This window comes from Schistocerca cancellata, chromosome 5, assembly GCF_023864275.1.
Source record: "Schistocerca cancellata isolate TAMUIC-IGC-003103 chromosome 5, iqSchCanc2.1, whole genome shotgun sequence".
Lineage (NCBI taxonomy): Eukaryota > Metazoa > Arthropoda > Insecta > Orthoptera > Acrididae > Schistocerca > Schistocerca cancellata.
The window spans coordinates 298,836,048-298,860,060 of NC_064630.1; the positions used below are offsets into that span (position 1 = coordinate 298,836,048).

The window sequence follows — 24,013 nt, forward strand, 5'->3', positions numbered from 1 at the left end:
GACCTACCCTTTGTTGCTTTGCTTGTGAAAAAGGTAGGTTTTGGGATGGAGAGAAATAACAGTAATACATTTATACAATGCAGGCTTTTATGTCTAGTATTTGTGCTTTTTGTGATATTTGTTTTGTGATAATTAGACTGTCATTTGAGGCATAATCTCTGCTTATTATTTACTGTTTCAGCGGTGGAGACATCATCAGGGGCCATAAAAACTCAGAAAAGTGTTACAATCTCAAACCAGCTCAGTAGTCTGAAGTGCTACTACATATTCAGGCAATAGCTGGTTTATGATTTCATCAGTCTGCTGCCTAAGATCACTGCATCATACTGGCCTATATTGTAGAGCTTTATTCAGTACTAAGGTCTATCACTTGTCTAATTTCAGTCCTTATTTTTGATCAAATTGATTTTATGTTTCTGAATTTATGTGGTCTCTCCATATATCCTAACACAGTAGTGATATGATCGATGCAAGTATCTTCTGGCCAACAGGAATAAATTGCCAATTCCTGAAAATGCATAGAAAACATGAATCACCAAATTTGTTTCTCTTATACCATGATTTTATCAAGCCCAAATCATTACTATACTTGGATGTACAGTGGAGCCATAGAAATTCAGAAACACAAAAACATCTTCAACAGAAAATAAGAGGAACTGAAATTAGACAAGTAGTGGGCATTAGTACTAAACAAAGCACCATAAAACAGTTCAAGAAGACTATGTTCTCTTAGTCAGTGTACTGTTGACATAACGAACAGACTGTTGGCTTGAGACATATAGAGTGATCAGCTTGTTGAACTTGGATATTGTAACTGATTTCCGAGTTATGGCCTCTGATGATATATCTGTTATTTGGAACACGAAATGTTAGGCCATGAAATGGCCTTAAATGACATCCAAATGTCCATAAAAGAAATATCACCAGAAAAGGAACGTGGTGTTATACCAGAAGATTTATTTGTGCATTCTTGTTACATGAAACAAAACTTCAAGTTTTAAGTAATGTGGCAACTAACGTGAAACACTAAATTATAACAAGGCAAAGATCTTGTCCTGAAGACAGAGTTCTACTTTGCAGTCACCAGTATATTCACTTATGTAATAATGTACCAAGAGACACATTTCCTACAACAACTTATATTTGAAACTTCTGAAAGAGTGGAGCAGTATCCTAAAATGTCCATACTATTCCACCATTTCTTTCACACTGAGATTGTAAAACCAGAGTAAAAGATATGGAACCACTGATTTTACCTGAGTCCAACTAAAATAAAAATATTAATAGTGGTTTCAGTTGTTTCTTAATAACCACATAATACAAAAAAAAAAATACTTACTGCCACTACGGTATCATTATATACATTTCCAATATCACACACAATTTCTAGATCTATTGTTTGTTTACATAGTTTTGGTATTTTTGCTGGTTCAATTAATGCTTCACTTTCAACTGTCAAGGTAACTGAATAAGCTGGCTCACAGCCATTGTGAAGCATCACTTCCAATGATATTAGACCTTCTGAACCAACAATATAAACATTGTTTCCACCAAATCTGAAACAGATACAATTACAATGTCACAAACATATCCCTTTTGTTAATTTCTTGCCTCCTCTGAGTATACATTTTCTTTTAATGTTTAAATAGGTAGACTTTGGCCACCAGCAGGACACTGAGTATCAATTAATCAATGACAAACAATCTTTAAGAATGAACTTAAAATCATGAGCATTAGTTTAAAACATGCATTCATCCATTCACTAATCATTCTTTAAGTATTTTATCATGAATTTTCAGGGGTATGTAACTTGTCGAAATATACATTAGCGAAGAGACACAATTGTTAGAAACTGTATTCATTATTAACTGCTATTCTCTTCTATAAATCATTTGGGCTACCTCAGGCTATATTAATTTTAATGGTGACTCTGCTAGTCTGAAAGAAATAAGGGTGAGAGAGGGGTTGGGGAGGGGGGAGGGAGGGAGAGAGAGCTGCTGCCTCCTCACGTATAATACATATTTTCTATTTACACCTGCTGCTGCCATATGCAAACACAGAAGTACAGAAGCAACAGATAATTACAAGTTTATGTTTAGTGTATTTTCAGGTGTAGAAGTGTTAGTACACATACAATAGCTGTAATTGTCAGAGAGTGAAAATAAATACTGCATTTGCAAGGACTACAGACGTACATGCTACAGAATTGTAGTAACAATAGCCAACATTTTACAAACAACAGTCATGAATTTTTCAGTTTAGAGGACGTAAAATAACAAATTGTGTGATTCGTAAGACACTTAAAAGGATTATGTGGAATACAAGTAAGAGAAGGAGCAAAGTTGGCCACTCACTGTATAGTTGAGATACAGAGCACTGGATAGGAACATACAGAAGGCTGAAAATGGTGCTGAGCTCTCAGGCAGTTTTGTTATTTGGTATTAGTACAGAACACTTATACACATTGTAATGGAACTGATTTATAGCTCACCACTTCCTATATATAACACTTGTCAATACATTTAAAAATAAATGGACTGTTCAATACTCTTCAAAAATTCACTATATGATGCAAAAGAGTACAAAATCATAATTTCACATTTTGCATGGTTTTAATGACATCAATAAAATAGTTCTGCACACGTATATACAAAATATGTGTCAAAATTATGGATCTAACATAAATAATATTAATTGTCTAAAAGCTTAATTATTTTTCGTACATTGGATTTATCTAGAAACTTGCTTATTCAATTTTATTTCCATTTGAAGTAATCAACATTAAAATTATTATATATAAACTTTTAAAATAACTTCAAAGTAAAGATTGTAAATAAGTAATTCATTTGTTATCCAAATGAATTTCTTTGACACATGTATAATGTTGTGAGAAGTCATATGTTCTTAGGAGTGAGCTGTAGTTATTGGCACAACTGCCTTGCTGAACAGTTGTAGTTTCATATTTTATACTTGGAAGTTAATTAAAATGATTCTGTATGATAAAAATTGTGTGTATTACATAAAGCTTTTTTGAGAGAAAGTATAATTATTTATTTGTGGAACTGCTGTAACTGACTATAATGAACAAGTTTTAAATCTGAAGAAAGTGTGGAAACATGAAAAATACCATGTCTGAAATGAAGGCAATAAAAAAACAGCTGAATGAAGTTTAACCACACAGTGTAATTACCAGAAAATCAAAACCTGGATCATACTACATAAACAAAAATTCTTTCAATGAGCCCTGTTTTCATTAGGGAGCCAAAAGAAACAGATGATAGTAATATTTTTATTATGCAGCCGTCTTTCATTAGACTAGCATTTTCACTACAAAAATGTGCATTTGATTTAAACAACAATTAAAGACATTTTTCAAGCTTGCACATTTAATTGTTTTATACATTATAGAGGGTACATTCATAATGACAGACACTCATATATGGATATGTTGTACTGGCAGTCTACATTGTGACAGGTAGAATGGGTGAGAGACAGGGGACATGGGAGATGAGGGGAGTGCTGTATGGAAGAGCAAATAATACCTGGGAGGGACAGGCAGCAAGGGAAAGGAATAGAAATGTGGCATCAGTGAGCTCACTGTGGCTAAGGAAAGGGATCTTGCATATGATTAGATTAGATTAGTACTTGTTCCATAGATCATGAATACGACACTTTGTAATTATGTGTAACATGTCAAGTTAATAAAAAGTGTATATACAAGATATTACATCAGACAAAAATAAAATATTACATGACACTCAATTTTTTTTATTTTTTTTTTATTTTATTTTATTTATTTATTTATTTTTTTTTTTTTTTGTGGGGGGGGGGAGGGGGTGGGGGAGGTTGGGAAATTACCCACTTACTATATCCAAAAATTCATCTAATGAGTAGAAGGAGTTGCCATTAAGAAATTCTTTTAATTTCCTTTTAAATGCTGTGTGGCTATCTGTCAGACTTTTGATGCTATTAGGTAAGTGACCAAAGACTTTCGTGGCAGCATCATTTACCCCCTTCTGAGCCAAAGTTAGATTTAACCTTGAGTAGTGAAGATCATCCTTTCTCCTAGTGTTGTAGCCATGTACACTGCTATTACTTTTGAATTCGTTTGGATTGTTAATAACAAATTTCATAAGTGAATACATATATTGTGAGGCTACAGTGAAGATTTCTAGCTCTTTAATTAAGTGTGTGCAGGATGATCTTGGATGAGCTCCAGCAATTATTCTGATTACACACTTTTTTGCAATGAACACTCTTTTACTCAATGATGTGTTACCCCAGAATATGATGCCATACGAAAGCAGAGTATGAAAATAGGCATGGTAAGCTAACTTACTCAGATGTATATCGCCAAAATTTGGAATGACCCTAATAGCATAAGTAGCTGAACTCAAACATTTCAGCAGATCCTCAGTGTGTTTTTTCCAGTTCAAACCCTCATCAATGCATGTTGTTGTTGTTGTTGTCTTCAGTCCTGAGACTGGTTTGATGCAGCTCTCCATGCTACTCTATCCTGTGCAAGCTTCTTCATCTCCCAGTACCTACTGCAACCTACATCCTTCTGAATCTGCTTTGTGTATTCATCTCTTGGTCTCCCCCTACGATTTTTACCCTCCACGCTGCCCTCCAATACTAAATTGGTGATCCCTTGATGCCTCAGAACATGTCCTACCAACTGATCCCTTCTTCTGGTCAAGTTGTGCCACAAACTTCTCTTCTCCCCAGTCCTATTCAATACTTCCTCATTAGTTATGTGATCTACCCTTCTAATCTTCAGCATTCTTCTGTAGCACCACATTTCGAAAGCTTCTATTCTCTTTTTGTCCAAACTATTTACCATCCATGTTTCACTTCCATACATGGCTACACTCCATACAAATACTTTCAGAAATGACTTCCTGACACTTAAATCTATACTCGATGTTAACAAATTTCTCTTCTTCAGAAACGCATTCCTTGCAATTGCCAGTCTACATTTTATATCCTCTCTACTTCGACCATCATCAGTTATTTTGCTCTCCAAATAGCAAAACTCCTTTACTACTTTAAGTGTCTCATTTCCTAATCTAATACCCTCAGCATCACCCGACTTAATTCATCTACATTCCATTATCCTCATTTTGCTTTTGTTGATGTTCATCTTATATCCTCGCTTCAAGACACCATCCATTCCGTTCAACTGCTCTTCCAAGTCCTTTGCTGTCTCTGACAGAATTACAATGTCATCGGCGAACCTCAAAGTTTTTATTTCTTCTCCATGGATTTTAATACCTACTCCAAATTTTTCTTTTGTTTCCTTTACTGCTTGCTCAATATACAGATTGAATTACATTGGGGAGGGGCTACAACCCTGTCTCACTCCCTTCCCAACCGCTGCTTCCCTCTCACGCCCCTCGACTCTTTATAACTGCCATCTGGTTTCTGTACAAATTGTAAATAGCCTTTCGCTCCCTGTATTTTACCCCTGCCACCTTTAGAATTTGAAAGAGAGTATTCCAGTCAACATTGTCAAAAGCTTTCTCTAAGTCTACAAATGCTAGAAATGTAGGTTTGCCTTTCCTTAATCTTTCTTCTAAGATAAGTCGTAAGGTCAGTATTGCCTCACGTGTTCCAGTATTTCTACGGAATCCAAACTGATCTTCCCCAAGGTCGGTTTCTACTAGTTTTTCCATTCGTCTGTAAAGAATTCGTGTTAGTATTTTGCAGCTGTGGCTTATTAAACTGATTGTTCGGTAATTTTCACATCTGTCAACACCTGCTTTCTTTGGGATTGGAATGATTATATTCTTCTTGCAGTCTGAGGGTATTTCGCCTGTCTCATATATCTTCCTCCTCAGATGGTAGAGCTTTGTCAGGACTGGCTCTCCCAAGGCTATCACTAGTTCTAATGGAATGTCGTATACTTCCAGTGCCTTGTTTCGACTCAGGTCTTTCAGTGCTCTGTCAAACTCTTCACGCAGTATCGTATCTCCCATTTCATCTTCATCTACATCCTCTTCCATTTCCATAATATTGTCCTCAAGTACATCGCCCTTGTATAGACCCTCTATATACTCCTTCCACCTTTCTGCTTTCCCTTCTTTGCTTAGAACTGGGTTTCCATCTGAGCTCTTGATGTTCATACAAGTGGTTCTCTTATCTCCAAAGGTCTCTTTAATTTTCCTGTAGGCAGTATCTATCTTCCCCCTATTGAGATAAGCCTCTACATCCTTACATTTGTCCTCTAGCCATCCATGCTTAGCCATTCTGCACTTCCTGTCGATCTCATTTTTGAGACGTTTGTATTCCTTTTTGCCTGCTTCATTTACTGCATTTTTATATTTTCTCCTTTCATCAATTAAATTCAATATTTCTTCTGTTACCCAAGGATTTCTACTAGCCCTCGTCTTTTTACCTACTTGATCCTCTGCTGCCTTCACTACTTCATCCCTCAACGCTACCCATTCTTCTTCTACTGTATTTCTTTCCCCCATTCCTGTCAATTGTTCCCTTATGCTCTCCCTGAAACTCTGTACAACCTCTGGTTCTTTCAGTTTATCCAGGTCCCATCTCCTTAAATTCCCACCTTTTTGCAGTTTCTTCAGTTTTAATCTACAGCTCTTAACCAATAGATTGTGGTCAGAGTCCACATCTGCCCCTGGAAATGTCTTACAATTTAAAACCTGGTTCCTAAATCTCTGTCTTACCATTATATAATCTATCTGATACATTTTAGTATCCCCAGGGTTCTTCCATGTATACAACCTTCTATCATGATTCTTAAACCAAGTGTTAGCTATGATTAAGTTGTGCTCTGTGCAAAATTCTACCAGGCAGCTTCCTCTTTCATTTCTTAGCCCCAATCCATATTCACCTACTACATTTCCTTCTCTCCCTTTTCCTACACTCAAATTCCAGTCACCCATGACTATTAAATTTTCGTCTCCCTTCACTATCTGAATAATTTCTTTTATTTCATCATACATTTCTTCAATTTCTTCGTCATCTGCAGAGCTAGTTGGCATATAAACTTGTACTACTGTAGTAGGTGTGGGCTTCGTATCTATCTTGGCCACAATAATGCATTCACTATGCTGTTTGTAGTATCTTACCCGCATTCCTATTTTCCTATTCATTATTAAACCTACTCCTGAATTACCCCTATTTGACTTTGTGTTTATAACCCTGTAGTCACCTGACCAGAAGTCTTGTTCCTCCTGCCACCGAACTTCACTAATTCCCACTATATCTAACTTTAACCTATCCATTTCACTTTTTAGATTTTCTGACCTACCTGCCCGATTAAGGGATCTGACATTCCACGCTCCGATCCGTAGAACGCCAGTTTTCTTTCTCTTGATAACGACATCCTCTTGAGTAGTCCCTGCCTGAGATCCGAATGGGGGACTATTTTACCTCCGGAATATATTACCCAAGAAGACGCCATCATCATTTAATCATACAGTAAAGCTGCATGCCCTCGGGAAAAATTACGGCCGTAGTTTCCCCTTGCTTTCAGCCGTTCGCAGTACCAGCACAGCAAGGCCGTTTTGGTATTGTTACAAGGCCAGATCAGTCAATCATCCAGACTGTTGCCCCTGCAACTACTGAAAAGGCTGCTGCCCCTCTTCAGGAACCACACGTTTGTCTGGCCTCTCAACAGATACCCCTCCGTTGTGGTTGTACCTACGGTATGGCTATCTGTATCGCTGAAGCACGCAAGCCTCCCCACCAACGGCAAGGTCCATGGTTCATGGGGGGCATCAATGCATACACCTATAAATTTTGAATATTCTACCTTAGCTACCGATTTCTGATCGAAGTCTATATTTATTAATGGGGTCATTCCATTTACTGTGTGGAACTGTATATACTGTGTTTTGTTAAAGTTTAATGAGAGCCCATTTGCAGAGAACCACTTAATGATTTTCTGAAAAACATCATTTACAATTTCACCAGTTAATTCTTGTCTGTCAGGTGTGATAGCTATACTTGTATCATCAGCAAAAAGTACCAGCTTTGCATCTTCATGAATATACACTCCTGGAAATGGAAAAAAGAACACATTGACACCGGTGTGTCAGACCCACCATACTTGCTCCGGACACTGCGAGAGGGCTGTACAAGCAATGATCACACGTACAGCACAGCGGACACACCAGGAACCGCGGTGTTGGCTGTCGAATGGCGCTAGCTGCGCAGCATTTGTGCACCGCCGCCGTCAGTGTCAGCCAGTTTGCCGTGGCATACGGAGCTCCATCGCAGTCTTTAACACTGGTAGCATGCCGCGACAGCGTGGACGTGAACCGTATGTGCAGTTGACGGACTTTGAGCGAGGGCGTATAGTGGGCATGCGGGAGGCCGGATGGACGTACCGCCAAATTGCTCAACACGTGGGGCGTGAGGTCTCCACAGTACATCGATGTTGTCGCCAGTGGTCGGCGGAAGGTGCACGTGCCCGTCGACCTGGGACCGGACCGCAGCGACGCACGGATGCACGCCAAGACCGTAGGATCCTACGCAGTGCCGTAGGGGACCACACCGCCACTTCCCAGCAAATTAGGGACACTGTTGCTCCTGGGGTATCGGCGAGGACCATTCGCAACCATCTCCATGAAGCTGGGCTACAGTCCCGCACACCGTTAGGCCGTCTTCCGCTCATGCCCCAACATCGTGCAGCCCACCTCCAGTGGTGTCGCGACAGGCGTGAATGGAGGGACGAATGGAGACGTGTCGTCTTCAGCGATGAGAGTCGCTTCTGCCTTGGTGCCAATGATGGTCGTATGTGTGTTTGGCGCCGTGCAGGTGAGCGCCACAATCAGGACTGCATACGACCGAGGCACACAGGGCCAACACCCGGCATCATGGTGTGGGGAGCGATCTCCTACACTGGCCGTACACCACTGGTGATCGTCGAGGGGACACTGAATAGTGCACGGTACATCCAAACCGTCATCGAACCCATCATTCTACCATTCCTAGACCGGCAAGGGAACTTGCTGTTCCAACAGGACAATGCACGTCCGCATGTATCCCGTGCCACCCAACGTGCTCTAGAAGGTGTAAGTCAACTACCCTGGCCAGCAAGATCTCCGGATCTGTCCCCCATTGAGCATGTTTGGGACTGGATGAAGCGTCGTCTCACGCGGTCTGCACGTCCAGCACGAACGCTGGTCCAACTGAGGCACCAGGTGGAAATGGCATGGCAAGCCGTTCCACAGGACTACATCCAGCATCTCTACGATCGTCTCCATTGGAGAATAGCAGCCTGCATTGCTGCGAAAGGTGGATATACACTGTACTAGTCCCGACATTGTGCATGCTCTGTTGCCTGTGTCTATGTGCCTGTGGTTCTGTCAGTGTGATCATGTGATGTATCTGACCCCAGGAATGTGTCAATAAAGTTTCCCCTTCCTGGGACAATGAATTCACGGTGTTCTTATTTCAATTTCCAGGAGTGTAGAATGGCAAGTCATTAATGTATATTAAGAACAGCAGAGTACCCAAGACTGAACCTTGTGGCACACCATTCTTGATTGTTCCCCAGTTTGAGAAATAACCAATCTTTTGCATATTATGTGAACTGTTAATTTCAACCTTCTGCACTCTTCCAGTTAGGTATGATTTAAACCATTTGAGCACTGTCCCATTCATACCACAGTACTTGAGCTTATCTAGAAGTATTCCATGATTTACACAATCAAAAGCCTTTGATAGATCACAAAAAGTCTCAACGGGTGACTTCTGGTTACTCAGAGCATTTAATATTTCATTAGTGAAAGTGTATATAGCATTTTCCGTTGAAAAACCCTTCTGGGAAGCAAACTGACATTTTGTTAAAACTTAATTTTTACAAAGGTGTGAAGCTACTCTACAATACATAACTTTTTCAAGAATTTTGGATAAGGCAGTCAGAAGAGAGATTGGGTGGTAGTTGTTGACATCAGACACATCCCCTTTTTTATGCAGTGGTATATCAATGGCATACTTCAGTCTATCTGGGAATTTACCCTGCTTCAGAGAGCTATTACATATGTAGCTAAGATTTCCACTTATTTCTTGGGAACAAGCTTTTATTATCCTGCTGGAAATGCCATCAATCCCATGTGAGCTTTTATTCTTGAGAGAGTTTATTATCTTTCGAATTTCAGATGGAGAGGTGGGTAGAATTTCAATTGTATCAAATGGTGTGAGTAAGGCCTCTTCCATTAACTGCCTTGCTTCTTCTAATGAACATTTAGACCTTATTTTCTATACAACATTTAAAAAATGATTATTCAAAATGTTTTCAACCTCTGGCTTGTTGTTTATCAAGTTTCCATTTGCTTTGATGGTGATGCTGTCATCCTGTACTCTTGGTTGTCCTGTCTCCCTTGTAATAATATTCCAAATTGTTTTGATTTTGTTATCAGAGGTATTAATCTCAGACATGATGCACATGCTTCTGGACTTTTTAATAACCTTTCTTAATGTAGCTCAGTAGTTTTTATAATATTTGGCTGTTTCTGGGTCATTACTCTTTATTGTTGTTAGATACAGTTCTCTTTTGTGGTTACAAGATATTTTTATTCCTTTAGTAAGCCAAGATTTTCTGCATAGTTTCTTATAATTAGATTTAATTACTTTCATGGGGAAACAGTTTTCAAATTCTCTTACAAGTGTATCATGAAATAAGTTATATTTTAAATTAGCATCAGGTTCCTTGTACACCTCATCCCAGTCTAACTGCTGAAGATTTTCTCTGAAATTTCTAATTGTTGAGGCATTAATTGAACACACAACTTTGGAGGGTAGTTTTGAATTACTGAATGGAACTATGTCATATACTGTAACTAGCTGAGCATCATGATCAGAAAGCCCATTCTCAACAGGACAAGAAGTTATGTTTTTAAACCTATCTTGGTCTATAAAAGTGTTATCTATCAATGTGCTGCTGTTCTTTACTAACCGTGTAGGAAAATTAATGATAGATGTCAAATTGAAAGAACCGAGCAAGACTTCCAGGTCATTCTTCCTATTACACTCTTTCAGTGAATCAACATTGAAGTCCCCACAAATAATAATTTGCTTTCCCCTATCTGACAGATAGCACAACAAGGCATCCAAGTTTTCCAGGAATAAATGAAAGTTTCCTGTTACAATTGTTACAATTATAAAAGAGCTCTCCTTCAGTTTAAGCTGACAGTCACATGCTTCTATATGTTGCTCTAGACAAAACTTTTTTGTATCTAAGCTTTCTACACAGTGATAACTTTTGACATATGTGGCAACTCCTCCTCCCACCTTATTCTCTCTACTCACATGTGCAGCTAGTTTATAACCACTGATATTTACCTTTTCCATATCAGACACAATGTGATGCTCAGACAGGCATAGTATATCTATTACACTATCAGATTCAATGTCATCCAAACAAGCCAGGAGCTCATCTACTTTATTCTTCAATCCCGGAATATTTTGGTGAAAAATGGTAACATTATTTTTTACTTTACTTTTGTGAGAATCTACTTTTTTTCTTTAATCCACCAATATTTTGGTTAAATATGGTAACATTATTATTTACTTTCCTGTTGTAAGAATTTTGTGAGTTTTGGTCCTCTTTAGCACCTGCCTGCCTGAACTTCTCACTGGACACTGATATTAGTCTAAAAAAGTACTCTAATGAGTACTAGTGTCCCCCTTATGCATTTCGCTAACAACACTGCCAGTTTACCCTTCCCTTTCCTATTGAGATGTAGGCCATGCCTTGTGAAATTCCCCCTATCAATAGCCTCGACAGGAACCAATCCAATGTCTGACAGAGTGGCCACTCTACGCAACTGATCCAACTCCATATTTACCCGCCTGACAGAGCGGTTCAACTGGGGCTGATCATGCCGCACGAAAGCAGGCATTAGCCTGACATTGGTATGAGTCGTTGTCGAGGCTATTTTCACCATGTCACACTCAATTCTGTAGCCCTGATCCCTATCAATACTGTTTCCCACTCCACCCACTACCATCACATGATCCTGCTTTGTGAATCCCTTGCACAAGGAACCTATATCCTCTACCACCTGGCTAAGACTTGCACTTGGCTTGAAAAAGTTTGTGACCTGGTAACTGATACATGATGAAGTGATGGAATTAGCTTTGTGTGTTGGTAGGAGGGGGGGTGGGGGGGGGGGGGGGGAACATTTGGGGATGATTGGAGTAGGAGAGTGCAGGAAGAGGCTAGCAGAGATGGAAGTCTGGAGGATTGTGGGACCAAAGAAAGAGTGAGTGTAAGGCTGATCGAGGAAGTTGTTATTGGAGGAGTGAGAGGAGGGCAGCATCATCCAGTTGGTGTAGGTTGTGAAGCATCCATTTAAGCCAAGTACATTGAGCTCAAAGAGCATTTTCTGTAACTCAGTGGTCAACTGTAACATAATCCACAGTTCGGCAATGGTCATTCATTTCGATGGGTGGCTTTTCTTGTGATCATGGCCACACAAAGACCATGCAATAGTTACAACATGGTTGCTTTAATAGGTTACCCTGCCTCTGATAGGATATGCTATGCCTATGACAGGACTGGAGTAGAATGTGCTGGGTGAGTGCGTAGGACAGGTCTTGAAACTAGGTATTCAACAGTGGAGGAATATTACCCAAGTGGAAAGTTTTCTGGATAATGGATGGCATAAGAATGGGCCAGGAGATTTTGTAAATTGGTTGGGTTGCAAACCACTGTTTTAGAAGAAATGAGGACAACTGCAGCACAATTATAGGTAGTGGAAACCATGGCAAAGAATCTGTGTAAGTTGTTCCAGTGTGGTAAGATATTGGGTAATGTGGGTACGTGCTCCTATGTAGCTTGTTCACATGGGCAGTTGGAGGATTAGTGGTGTGCATGGGTATGGCATGGGATATCAGTTTGTGTAATAAGTTTGGATGATAGTGCTATTCAGTGAAGATCTCAGTAAGATCTTTGATACACTGCAGATGCTCCATGAATAAGTGTCCAAAGAACATGGGAGATGCCTTTTAATGTGGAAGAAGCAGCAGCTGTCAATGTAAAGGTAATACTGATGATTCGTGGGCTTGACACAAACAAGGTATTTATCAATCAGTTAGAGAATTGGAGGTCAGCATCCAGGTAGGTAACACAGTGGGTTGAGGAGAACACAAAAAGGAAGTATTTAGTTTTTCCTGTGTTTTCTTTACAGTATATATTGCTTAAATTTCTTGTGTGTTTTTGTATTTAATAGATTTATTCTCATGTTTTGTCGGGGGTTAGTAGTGCAGTAGTTGCTCTTTTGTTTGTTCTGAAAACAAGTGATCACTTGATTCAGTATAGTTAGCCACTTAGGCTGGCTACAACTGTCACCTGTGACACATCTCCATGGCAGTAAGTTATGTATTTGGCTTCTCCTGTGATTTCTTGGTAGTATATACTACTTATATTCTGTGCAAGTTTTTTGTATTCAAGTGGTCTAATCTCATGTTTTGTAATGGTAAATCCAGGAAGTCTGTAGCTCAGTTGTCCTTTCTTCTGAATGGGTAGTGTTATGTCCAGCCTACTCATTGAAAATGGGGTGACTAGGAAACCTGCTTTCTCAGATTGCAACACCACAATTCAAGCAAATCATATTAATGAATTTTTATTACAGTAAGATAAATGACAATACCTTACTTTGTGAATTTACAATGGTATGTCATAAGCAGTTGGTGATAGTCAAATAAGAAGTCTCTTCAGTGTATACAACTACTAATACAAGTGAAACAATACAGTTCATAAGTCGCTGCTGTATTATTCATAGAATCTTCAACTGGGCACGTCCACTGGTTTTGTTCCCCAAACCTTCATGTCGAATTCACCTCTGTATTGGCTTTATGTCTACAGTCAACCTCCAAACTGTGATTCACACTTATCCATTGCCATGCCCAGAGGATTCATGACAGATTAGGCACTGGTCATTACTTTTCAAAACTTGATTTGCGTGACGCATATCTTCAAATACCACTAGATGAAAAATCTCAAAAAAGTGTGTGTTATGAACATTCATTTAGGCTTGTTTAAATATTTGTGCTTGCCTTTTGGCAGTGCTTCCACACCTGCCATTTTCCAACAGTATATGGAAAAGCTGACTACTCAAGTGCCAAACTGTTCAAACTATTTGGGCAATATTGTCGTAGCAGGTCATACACCTGAAAAACACATTGCAAATTTGCATGATTTGTTTTGTGTGTTATCTGATGCTGGACTAAAGTTCCAACTGGACTAATGTAATTTTTTTAAACCTGAATTACACACCTTGGTCATGTTCAAGTTGTACATTCTCTTCAATTACATTTGTTAGCCATACGAGATTTGCCAGTTCCTTGCAATGTCACAGAATTGTAGTAGGTTTCAGGGAAAATGAACTATTATAGGTCCTACTGTACAAATCACAGCTCCATTGCATCACTTGTGTCACAAAAAATGTCCCCATTGTTTGGACAGCTGAGTGCCAAGAAGCTTTTCAAAAACTTAAAGGTGCATTACTCAGTGATTGATACTTGGTTCACTTTGATCCTGAAAAACCAGTTGGTGTTGCAAGATACACTTCTTCTTACAGAATCTGTGCAGTGCTTTCACAAGAATTGGTTATAAAGACAGGCCTAATGTTTTCGCATCAAAAGTGTTGTCCAAAGCTCAGTGTAACTATTCACAAACAGAGAAAGAGGCACTGGCTATTGTGCATGTTGTCACCAAATTCCACCACTATTTGTATGGCAGAAAATTCTACTTAGTAGTGGATCACAAGTCATTGTAGTCCTTGTTTCATCCGATGAAGCCGGTTCCTGTGTGATCTGCCCAAAAATTGCAATGATGGGCTTTCTTGTTGTCTCAGTACCAGTACGAGATTGTGTATCATCAGACGGCTAAACATGGTAATGCAGATGTGCTTTCATATCCTCCGATTGGCCCTGATACAGACCTTGATGCTTCTGCTGCATCTTGGTGTCACATTGATGCTCAGAATTCTGAATTACTTCATTCCTTTCCTGTGAACTATAGGAAAATTACACAGACCAGAGAAGCTGATTCAGATTTGAACATTTTGCTACAATACATTTGCACATCTTGACCTCACTCATTGCACAGCATAAAGAACTCTGTAGTGTGCTGATACTTTGCACATTGGCATAGCCTCACTATACAGCAAGGTGTGGTTCTTGTTCAAAATGACATTAGACAGTCACATTTGTTCATCCCTAAAGCCTTGGAAAATAAGTGTTGCTCTTACTTCACCAAGGACACTGGTGGACTGTTCATATGAAACAGTTTGCATGTCAACACTGTACTTGGCAGGGTATGAACACCACAGTGTCATGCATGTGAAGAAAATCAGTCCATTCCACCACAAAAGTTCTCTGCTTGGCCTGATTCGCAATCACCTTGGCAATGTGTGCACATAGATGAGTGGGCAGGAAACAACAGGTAGCTACACAGTTCATGAAGGTATTGGCATCCATTGCTGACAAGTCAGGAGGTTAGCAAGTTGAGTGTCTAGGTATCTGTGAGCTTTTATATTTTACTTTTTCAGTTAGTCTTGCCAAGAAGGGTAGAAAATACGTACTCTGTGAGCAATAGCTGGAGGAGCTGGCCAAGCAGGAGGAGCTGGCCTCAGTCCACAAACAGTTGAATGTGGTTTTGGCTATAATCAGCCATCTTCAGGCTGCTTGCTCTTTGTATAGTGGTGGTGGAGATTCTGGCATATTACATGGGACACCTCAGGTGTCACTTGTTTTGGTCATGGGCCCTGCTGTTGAGGCACCTTCTACTGAATGCAGTGGGTCTGCCCTTACTGCACTGTATGTGGTGGGATGCAAAGCATTCATGTCACTAGTGGCAGAGGGCCAATGTGGAGGCTGGGCACCCACTTTTTATGTGAGTGAACATGCAGTCAGTTCTTCAGCAGGGACTGAGCAGGCACATGCAAGGGCTTGCTAATAATCAGGAACTCCAACATTAGGTGTGTTACGGAGCCCCTGAGGAAGATTGCATTCACTGCTAGAAAGAAAGCCAATGTGCACTCAGTATATCTTCTGGACAGCCTCACTCAGAATGTGCAGCTATCGAGCATGCAGGGTGCAATCATCTGCACATTGTAGCTCATGCTGGCACCAATGATAACTGTCACATAGCCTCTGAGGCTATCCTCAATTCCTACAGGCAGCTGGAGAAGTTGATGAAGACAGCTGCCCTCACACACAGGTTGCAAGCAGTGCTTGCAATTCACACCATTGTTCCTAGAGCCCATCAGGGCCCTTTGGTTTGAAACTGAGTGGAAGGTCTCAGCCAAAGGCTTTGTCAACTCTGTGATGAACTTGGCTGCAGATTTATAGACCTGTGTTATTGGGTGGGGAATTGTAGGACTTCCCTTTTGATAGGTCAAGGGTGCACTACATGAACAAAACAGCCACACAGGTAGAGGACTACTCGGGGAGTGCACAAGGGTTTATTTTAGGCTAAGCAGTAATTTAATTTTCAGACAGTGATAACAAACCACTTTCAGAGTAAAGACATTTTGACTGTCAAAATTTTATTAGTAAACTGACAAAGTTTTCATAACAAAGATATTGAATTTTCACTGCCCTCCAGGAAAGTTCTCATGGTCAAATTATTATCTGGACCGAGAACTGGCTAGACACCAAAGTAGGAAGCTCTGAGATATTTAACGAGTGATAGACCACTTACCAGAAAGGTAGATTAGACACCATATATTTGGGGGGGGGGGGGGGGGTTCATCGCAGTAGACCAAAATATTGTTTCTATTGGAGATGAAACTGAATGTGACACTGAAGTTATCTAGTTGTGTATAACAGGTATAGGAGAGAGCAAGTTAACTTCTGGATGTTTTTCTGGGCATTTGATTCCACTGTGACAGTTCTAGAAACATTCAAAGAATTTCTAAGGATTGTAGGGTGTAGATATCCAGATCATGTGATACTATTTGGGAGCAGCTTTAACCTACCAAGTATAGATGTAGACAACCATGGATTCATTGCTGGGCATGAAGAAAGAGTCTTTCAAAGTACTTTTTGCAGCTAGTTTGGCAGCCCACACACAAAAGAAATATCTTAGACCTTATAGCTACAGACTGGTCAGATCTTGTCAATGGTGTTGATATACAGAAGGGAATTAGTGATCATGATGTTACCATAGCAGCTATGGTTATGAAAGTTGATAAATTGGTCAAGAAGGCTAGGAGAGAGTTTCTGCTAGAAAGAGCAAATAAGCATTTGTTAGCATCTCATTTAGACAATGAACTGCAATCATTTAGTTCCAGTATGATGGACATAGAGGAATTGTGAGATTGCAAATCATGCTCTGGACAAATATACTGATTGTAAATCATGCTCTGTACAAGTTTGTGGATTGTAAATTATGCTCTGGACAAGATTGTGCCTAGTTAAGTGGATTAAGGATGAAAAAGACCCACTGTCATTTAACAACAAAATTTGGAAAATGCTGAGGAAGAAAAGGCTGTTGGACTCTTCACTGAAAAGAGAATGTGCAAATGATGAGAGGAAAAGTTTGTAGAGAATCATGCATCTGTGAAAAGATCTACAGGTAACTGTATACAACAGCTACCAATGTCATATCTTATCAAAAGATCTGGTTGGAAACCCAAAAACATTCTAGTTCTATGGAAAACTGCTAAGCGGGTATAAGGCTTCCATCCAGCCACTCACTGACAGGTCTAGTGTGGCAGATGAATATAGCAAAATGAAAGCCAAAGCTTTAAATTCTGTATTTAAGGAATTGATCATTAAGAAGAATAAACATACTGTCATTTAACCATCACACAGAGTGCAGTATGGATAACGTAGTATTCATCCCTGATGAAGACAAACAACTGACAGAGTTGAAAACAAATAAGTTGCCACCTTTAGATGGAATCCTATTTGGTCTTATTTGCTTTTACAAAGATTAAAAAATTGTAAATTTTTGGTAAGGTCTTATGGGACCAAACTGCTGAGGTCATCGGTCCCTAAGCTTACACACTAATTAAACTAGCTTATGCTAAGGACGACACATGCACACCCATGCCCAAGGGAGGACTCAAACCTCCGATGTGGAGAGCCACTTACAAAGCATATTCTATTGCATTGGCCCCTCACTTGGCTTGATTTTATCATGCTCCCCTCACCATGTACAAAGTCCCAAGTGACTAGAAAAAGCACAAGTGACTCCTGTATATAAGGGTAAAAGAACACCTCCACAAAATTGCAGACCATTATCCTCAACATTTGTTTGCTGCAGAATTCTAGAACATATTCTGAGTTCGAACGTAATAGATTTCCTAGAGACAGAAAAGCTTATGTCCACAATCGGCATAGCTTTAGAAATTCAGCTTGCCCTTTCTCACATTGTATAGTGTGAACCATGGATGAAGAGCAACAGGCAAATTCTATATTCATAGATTTCTGAAATGCATTGGACATGTTACCCCACTGCAGGCTATTAGCAAAGGTGCCAGCATACGAAATAAGTTCCCAGATATGTGATGGGCTCCAAGACTCTGTAAGTAATAGAATGTAGTACACTGACCTCAATGGCGAGTTGATCATATGAGATGAGGATATCATCAGGAGTGCCACAGGGAAGTGCAATAGAAGTGCTATGATTTTCTGCAAACATAGATCATTGGACAGAGAAATGGGAACAATCGGTGGTGTTCAGGAAAGTGTCAAAGATGAGTGACTGTAGGATGATACAAGATCTAGATGGTGTGATGAATGCCAACTGACTGTAAATGTAGAGAAGTGAAAGTCAGTGCAGATGAGTATGAAAAACAAACCCTTACTGTTCAGATACAGTATTATTAGTGTCCTGTTTGACACAGTCATGTCATTTAAATATTTGGGTGTAGCACTGCACAGTAATATGAAAGGGAACAAGTATGTGAGGACTGTGTCAGGTAAGGTAAATGGTCAACTTCAGTTTACTGGGGCAATTTCAGGGAAGTGTGGTTTATCTGTAAAGGAGACTATATGTAGGATAGTAGTGTGTCCTATTTGTGAGTACTGCTCAAGTGTTTGAGATCTGCACCAGGTTGGATTAAAGGAGGACATCTAAGCAATTCAGAGGTGTCCTGCTCGATCTGTTATTGGAAGCTTTAAACAACACATAAGTGTTACAGAGATTCTTCAGGAACTCAAATGGGTATCACTGGAGGGGAGGCAATATTCTTTTCAAGGAACATGATTGAGGAAATTCAGAGAACAGGCATTGGAAGCTGACTGCAGAATGAACCTACTGTCACCATCATATATTTCACATAAGGGTGATGAAGTTAATACATGAGAAATTAGGCCTCATATAGAGGCATATGGACAGTCATTTTTCTCTTACTGTATGTGCAAGTGGAACAGTAAAGGCAATGATTGGTACTGTTACAAGATATTTTTTGCTGTGCAGCATGTAGCGACTTGTGGAGTACCTACACTACTGGGCATTAAAATTGCTACACCAAGAAGAAATGCAGATGATAATTAGGTATTCATGGGACAAATATATTATACTAGAACTGACATGTGATTACATTTTCATGCAATTTGGGTGCATAGATCATGAGAAATCAGTACCCAGAACAACCATCTCTGGCCGTAATAATGGCCTTGATACCCCTGGGCATTGAGTCAAACAGAGCTCGGATGGCGTGTACAGGTACAGCTGCCCATGCTGCTTCAATACAATACCACAGTTCATTAAGAGTAGTGACTGGCATATTGTGATGATCTAGTTGCTCGGCCACCATTGACCAGATATTTTCAATTGGTTAGAGATCTGGAGAATGTGCTGGCCAGGACAGCAGTTGAACATTTTCTTTATCCAGAAAGGCCCATACAGGACATGCAACATGTGGTTGAACTTTATCCTGCGGAAATTTAAGGTTTCACAGGGATCGAATGAAGGGTAGATCCATGGGTCATAACATATCTGAAATGTAAAGTCCACTGTTCAAAGTGCCGTCAATGTGAACAAGAGGTGACCAAGATGTGTAACCAATGGCACCCCATACCATCACGCTGGGCAATACTCCAGTATGGTGATGACGAATACATGCTTCCAATGTGCGTTCACCATAACGTCGCCAGACACAGATGCGACCATCAAGACGCTGTAAACAGAACCTGGATTCATATGAAAAAATAATATTTTGCCATTTGTGCACCCAGGTTTGTTGTTGAGTACACCATTGCATGTGCTCCTGTCTGTGATGCAGCATCAAGGGTAACTGCAGCCATGGTCTCCGAGCTGATAGCCCATGCTGCTGCAAATGTCATCGAACTGTTCGTGCAGATGGTTGTTGTCTTGCAAACGTCCTCATCTGTCGACTCAGGGATCGAGACGTGGCTGCGTGATCCGTTACAGCCATGCGAATAAGATGCCTGTCATCTCAACTGCTAGTGATTTGAGGCCATTGGGATCCAGCACAGCATTCTGTATTACCCTCCTGAACCCACCAATTCCATATTCTGCTAACAGTCATTGAATCTCGACCAATGCGAGCAGCAATGTCACAATATGATAAACTGCCATCATGATAGGCTACAATCCGACCTATATCAAAGTCGGAAATGTGATGGTATGCATTTCTCCTCCTTACTCCTGGCATCACAACAACATTTCACCAGGCAACGCCAGTCAACTGCTGTTTGTGTATGAGACATCAGTTGAAACTTTCCTCTGTCAGCATGTTGTAGGTGTCGCCACAGGTGCCAACCTTGTGTGAATGTTCTGAAAAGCTAATCATTTGCATATCACAGCATCTTCTTCCTGTTGGTTAAATTTTGCATCTGTAGCACGTCATCTTTGTGGTGTAGCAATTTTAATGTCCAGTAGTGTATGTACATGTAGATGTAGATAGGAGAGAAGATTTTGAAACTGTGTGAGAATGAGGATAGAGGGATTTGGCCTGGAGTCCAGATCATGAAGGAGTCTTCAGTGGCTTTGAAGCCACAAGGGGTTTAGTATCTTGACTGCCTAGGAACAGTTCCTCAAACTGACTCATAAACATGCTGGCACTTGTGTGTGCTATACAGATGCTAGAAGCTATTCTGTTGATCTGTTTTTGTATCTTCCTCAAAGTTAAAGGTAAGGATACAGTTCATCAGTTGTATAAAGATGGGTTTGTAATCTGTAAGACTTTGCCATTACAGTGGCAAGACCAAGGGCATGGGGCTGTTGGTAGATAGGGAAGTGTGAAGTGTCCTAAACACTGACTAGCAAGTGTCCAGGAAATTTGGATGGGAAAGGTTGACAGGTGATGAAAGAAGTGAATTGTGCCCTTAATACAGAAAGCTAGGCTGTGGGCAATGAATTGGAGGTGTTGACCAAAAGTAACAATGCCATATCTCCCCAATATCCTTTCCTCCAGGAGTGCTAGTTCCACAAGTTGCACAGGAGAACTTCTAATAATTGTGGAATGCAGGAGATGAGTTACTAGCAGAAGTAACTCTCTGAGGGTGGATCATGAGCCATGCTTGGGTATCTCTGTGATAAAGCACTTGCCTGCAAAAGACGAACATCCCACACTCAAGACCTAGTCTAGCACAAAGTTTTAATATGCCAGGAATACTCAAACCAGCACACACTCTGCTGCAGAGTGAAAATTTGATATGGTAACTAATACTTTCCATAAAAGCACAGTAAATGATGACAGACTCTAATTTTATTTATTTATCAGTTTCTGGAGACAATGCTAGCCAAAGCTACTTGGCTATTTAATATGTCAGGACATAGTTTACAAGAAGGTGATTAGAAAATTTATATATAAAAAAGAAACAACGTGAGAGATGTGCAACAAGCAAACCTTTCAACTTGGATTTGAATATTTGGGGTTTTCATTTAGTTTTTCAGGTGAGCTGGAAGCATACTGAAAAAGAAACTTGAAGAATAGTGTGCATGTTTCTGTATATTGCCAAACAAAGTGTTATCCAATTGCATATCGTTTTTCCATCTAGCGTCCACTGAATTAATTGTATAGTCTGTTCTGAATTCGCCAATACTGTCAAATATAAGCACCAGATGACAGAGGTATATGACACCTGAAGGATGACCTACACATATAAGTGAAATGATGCCACAGATCAGTCTGGCCATCCTTTTCTGGCATAAGATTATTCTTGGTAAGTACATAAGAGTTACTCCAAAATCTAGCACTAATTGAGACAACAGAGTGCCCTAAATCAAAATAAACAAGTCTCCACATTTCAGTGTCTCTAGTTGAAGAGAACAGCATTCAGTTTCTGGACAAGATTTTAAATGCAAGGAAACTTTTCATCAACCATTAGCCATTACTTCACTAACCTTGACCACCATGTGACAGTAAAATTTTACTTTTAGAAGAGGCACAGGTCAAAAACAGTATGCATTGCATTTTGGTGCACTTAAATATTAATCTGTTCTCTGCAAGCCACATGCTAGTTTTACCAACTAATATCTTATTAGCAACAGTACTTATATTATATTCCAAGTCTTCCAGAATAACACTTGTGTCATCTGCAAAGAGAAATACTTGTGAGTTATATAGTTATATGTCCTGTTTTGTGCCAGATCATCAATATACATCAAGAAAAGCAACAGCTTAAAAACAGAACCATGTGGCAACCCCCCCCCCCCCCCCCACCACCCATATCTTACCCCAGTCAGATTCAAACCTCTTCCCTACTTGCTGGCACTGGAGAACAACCTTCTGCTTAATGTTTCAATTACACAAAAATATTGCATGGTCTGCATAATCAAATGCTTTTGTTAAATAAAAATAAAATCCTGCTGCCTTCAGTCCACTGTTTGGCCCTGCTAGTGTCTTATACACAAAAGAGTCAACTGCATTATTTGTGGATACTGCTTTGCTGAAGTCAAACTGCAAGTCTGGCAAAAAATTATGTTTACTGAGATGTGTCACCATTTTACTATTCATCACTTTCTCAGAAACTTAAGAATCAGCTGTTAGCAAAATCACTGACCAGTAACTGTAGATATTATCTCTTGTTCTCTTTTCATAAAGCAATTTCACTAATGATCATTTTAATCTACTAGCAAACTAAATACATCTGCAAAATATGTGACTGAGTACAGCACTAACTGCTGCAAGAGACAACTGTTGAGAGGGAGGAAGTAGAGATAGTTCTGTGTCAGGAGGCACACTCCCAGTACACTACTTGCCTGTTTTCTTTGGAAGGATGGTGGTGACTGTTGTCACCAGTATGGGCAATGAAAGAAGATCCAGAATTTAGTTATTTATTTCCATAAGTTATGATGTGTCTTGATTCATTGTTGACATCAGCTGTTGATGCCTCTCAGTCCATTGAACTCATTGCTCATGGCCACCAGCTGCTGTGGCAGTTTGCTGCCCATGATGGCACTGGTGCTGGTTCAATTGGGAGGTGCTCTACCCCATCCCACTGACCAGCATATCTGTTGATACATGATGATGGTTGCTGTGTTGCCCTGTAGTATGACAATCTTGGCCTGCCATTCAGGTAGGCCCTGGTCAGTCTGTCAGAGAGCCAGGAATTCTGATGTCCTGACTTGGGGCGATAGGAAAGACTCCCATGTCCCACCATCTGTGACAGCGGCAGGCTGTGATGGTGAGCTCTGCAACTGGTGATTAGGGTGAAGTATCCTTCTATCCCAGAAACAACTATCATTTCTCAGCAACTTGCAACAAATCCACAACAGACTTGTGCCTGTTGTCACTTTACTGTTGTCAGGGAATGTATGTTATGTGTGCTGTTGATCCATGTTTGACTGACTGCCTTACAAGCTAAAACTCTGAGGTATTTATGGAGCAAAGTAGTGGCTAATGTTAACCTAACATCACTTGCCATGGCTGCATTGGTTGCTACAGAGAAGGTATCAATTGTTCTCACTCTCTGACATGCCTGCTTATTGACTTTGTTATAATATAGGACTGGTGTGTAAAAGCTCTTGGTATGTGTCATTGCATCTTCAGGAGATTTTTAATTTTTCTCTCAACATTTTTTGTTCTGACATACGTACTATGGTTCACAG

The 24,013-nt window shown here is 40.0% G+C and overlaps 1 protein-coding gene across 1 annotated transcript in view; it reads right to left on the minus strand.

The window, feature by feature from the left end:
- The window catches only part of LOC126188085 (integrin alpha-4-like), a 521,321-nt gene that overhangs the window by 95,507 nt on the left and 401,801 nt on the right, over positions 1-24,013 (minus strand). The window contains exon 16 of the mRNA XM_049929540.1: positions 1,340-1,556. Within this exon, the coding sequence (XP_049785497.1) occupies positions 1,340-1,556 (217 nt within the window). The remainder of the gene's footprint in view (positions 1-1,339; positions 1,557-24,013) is intronic.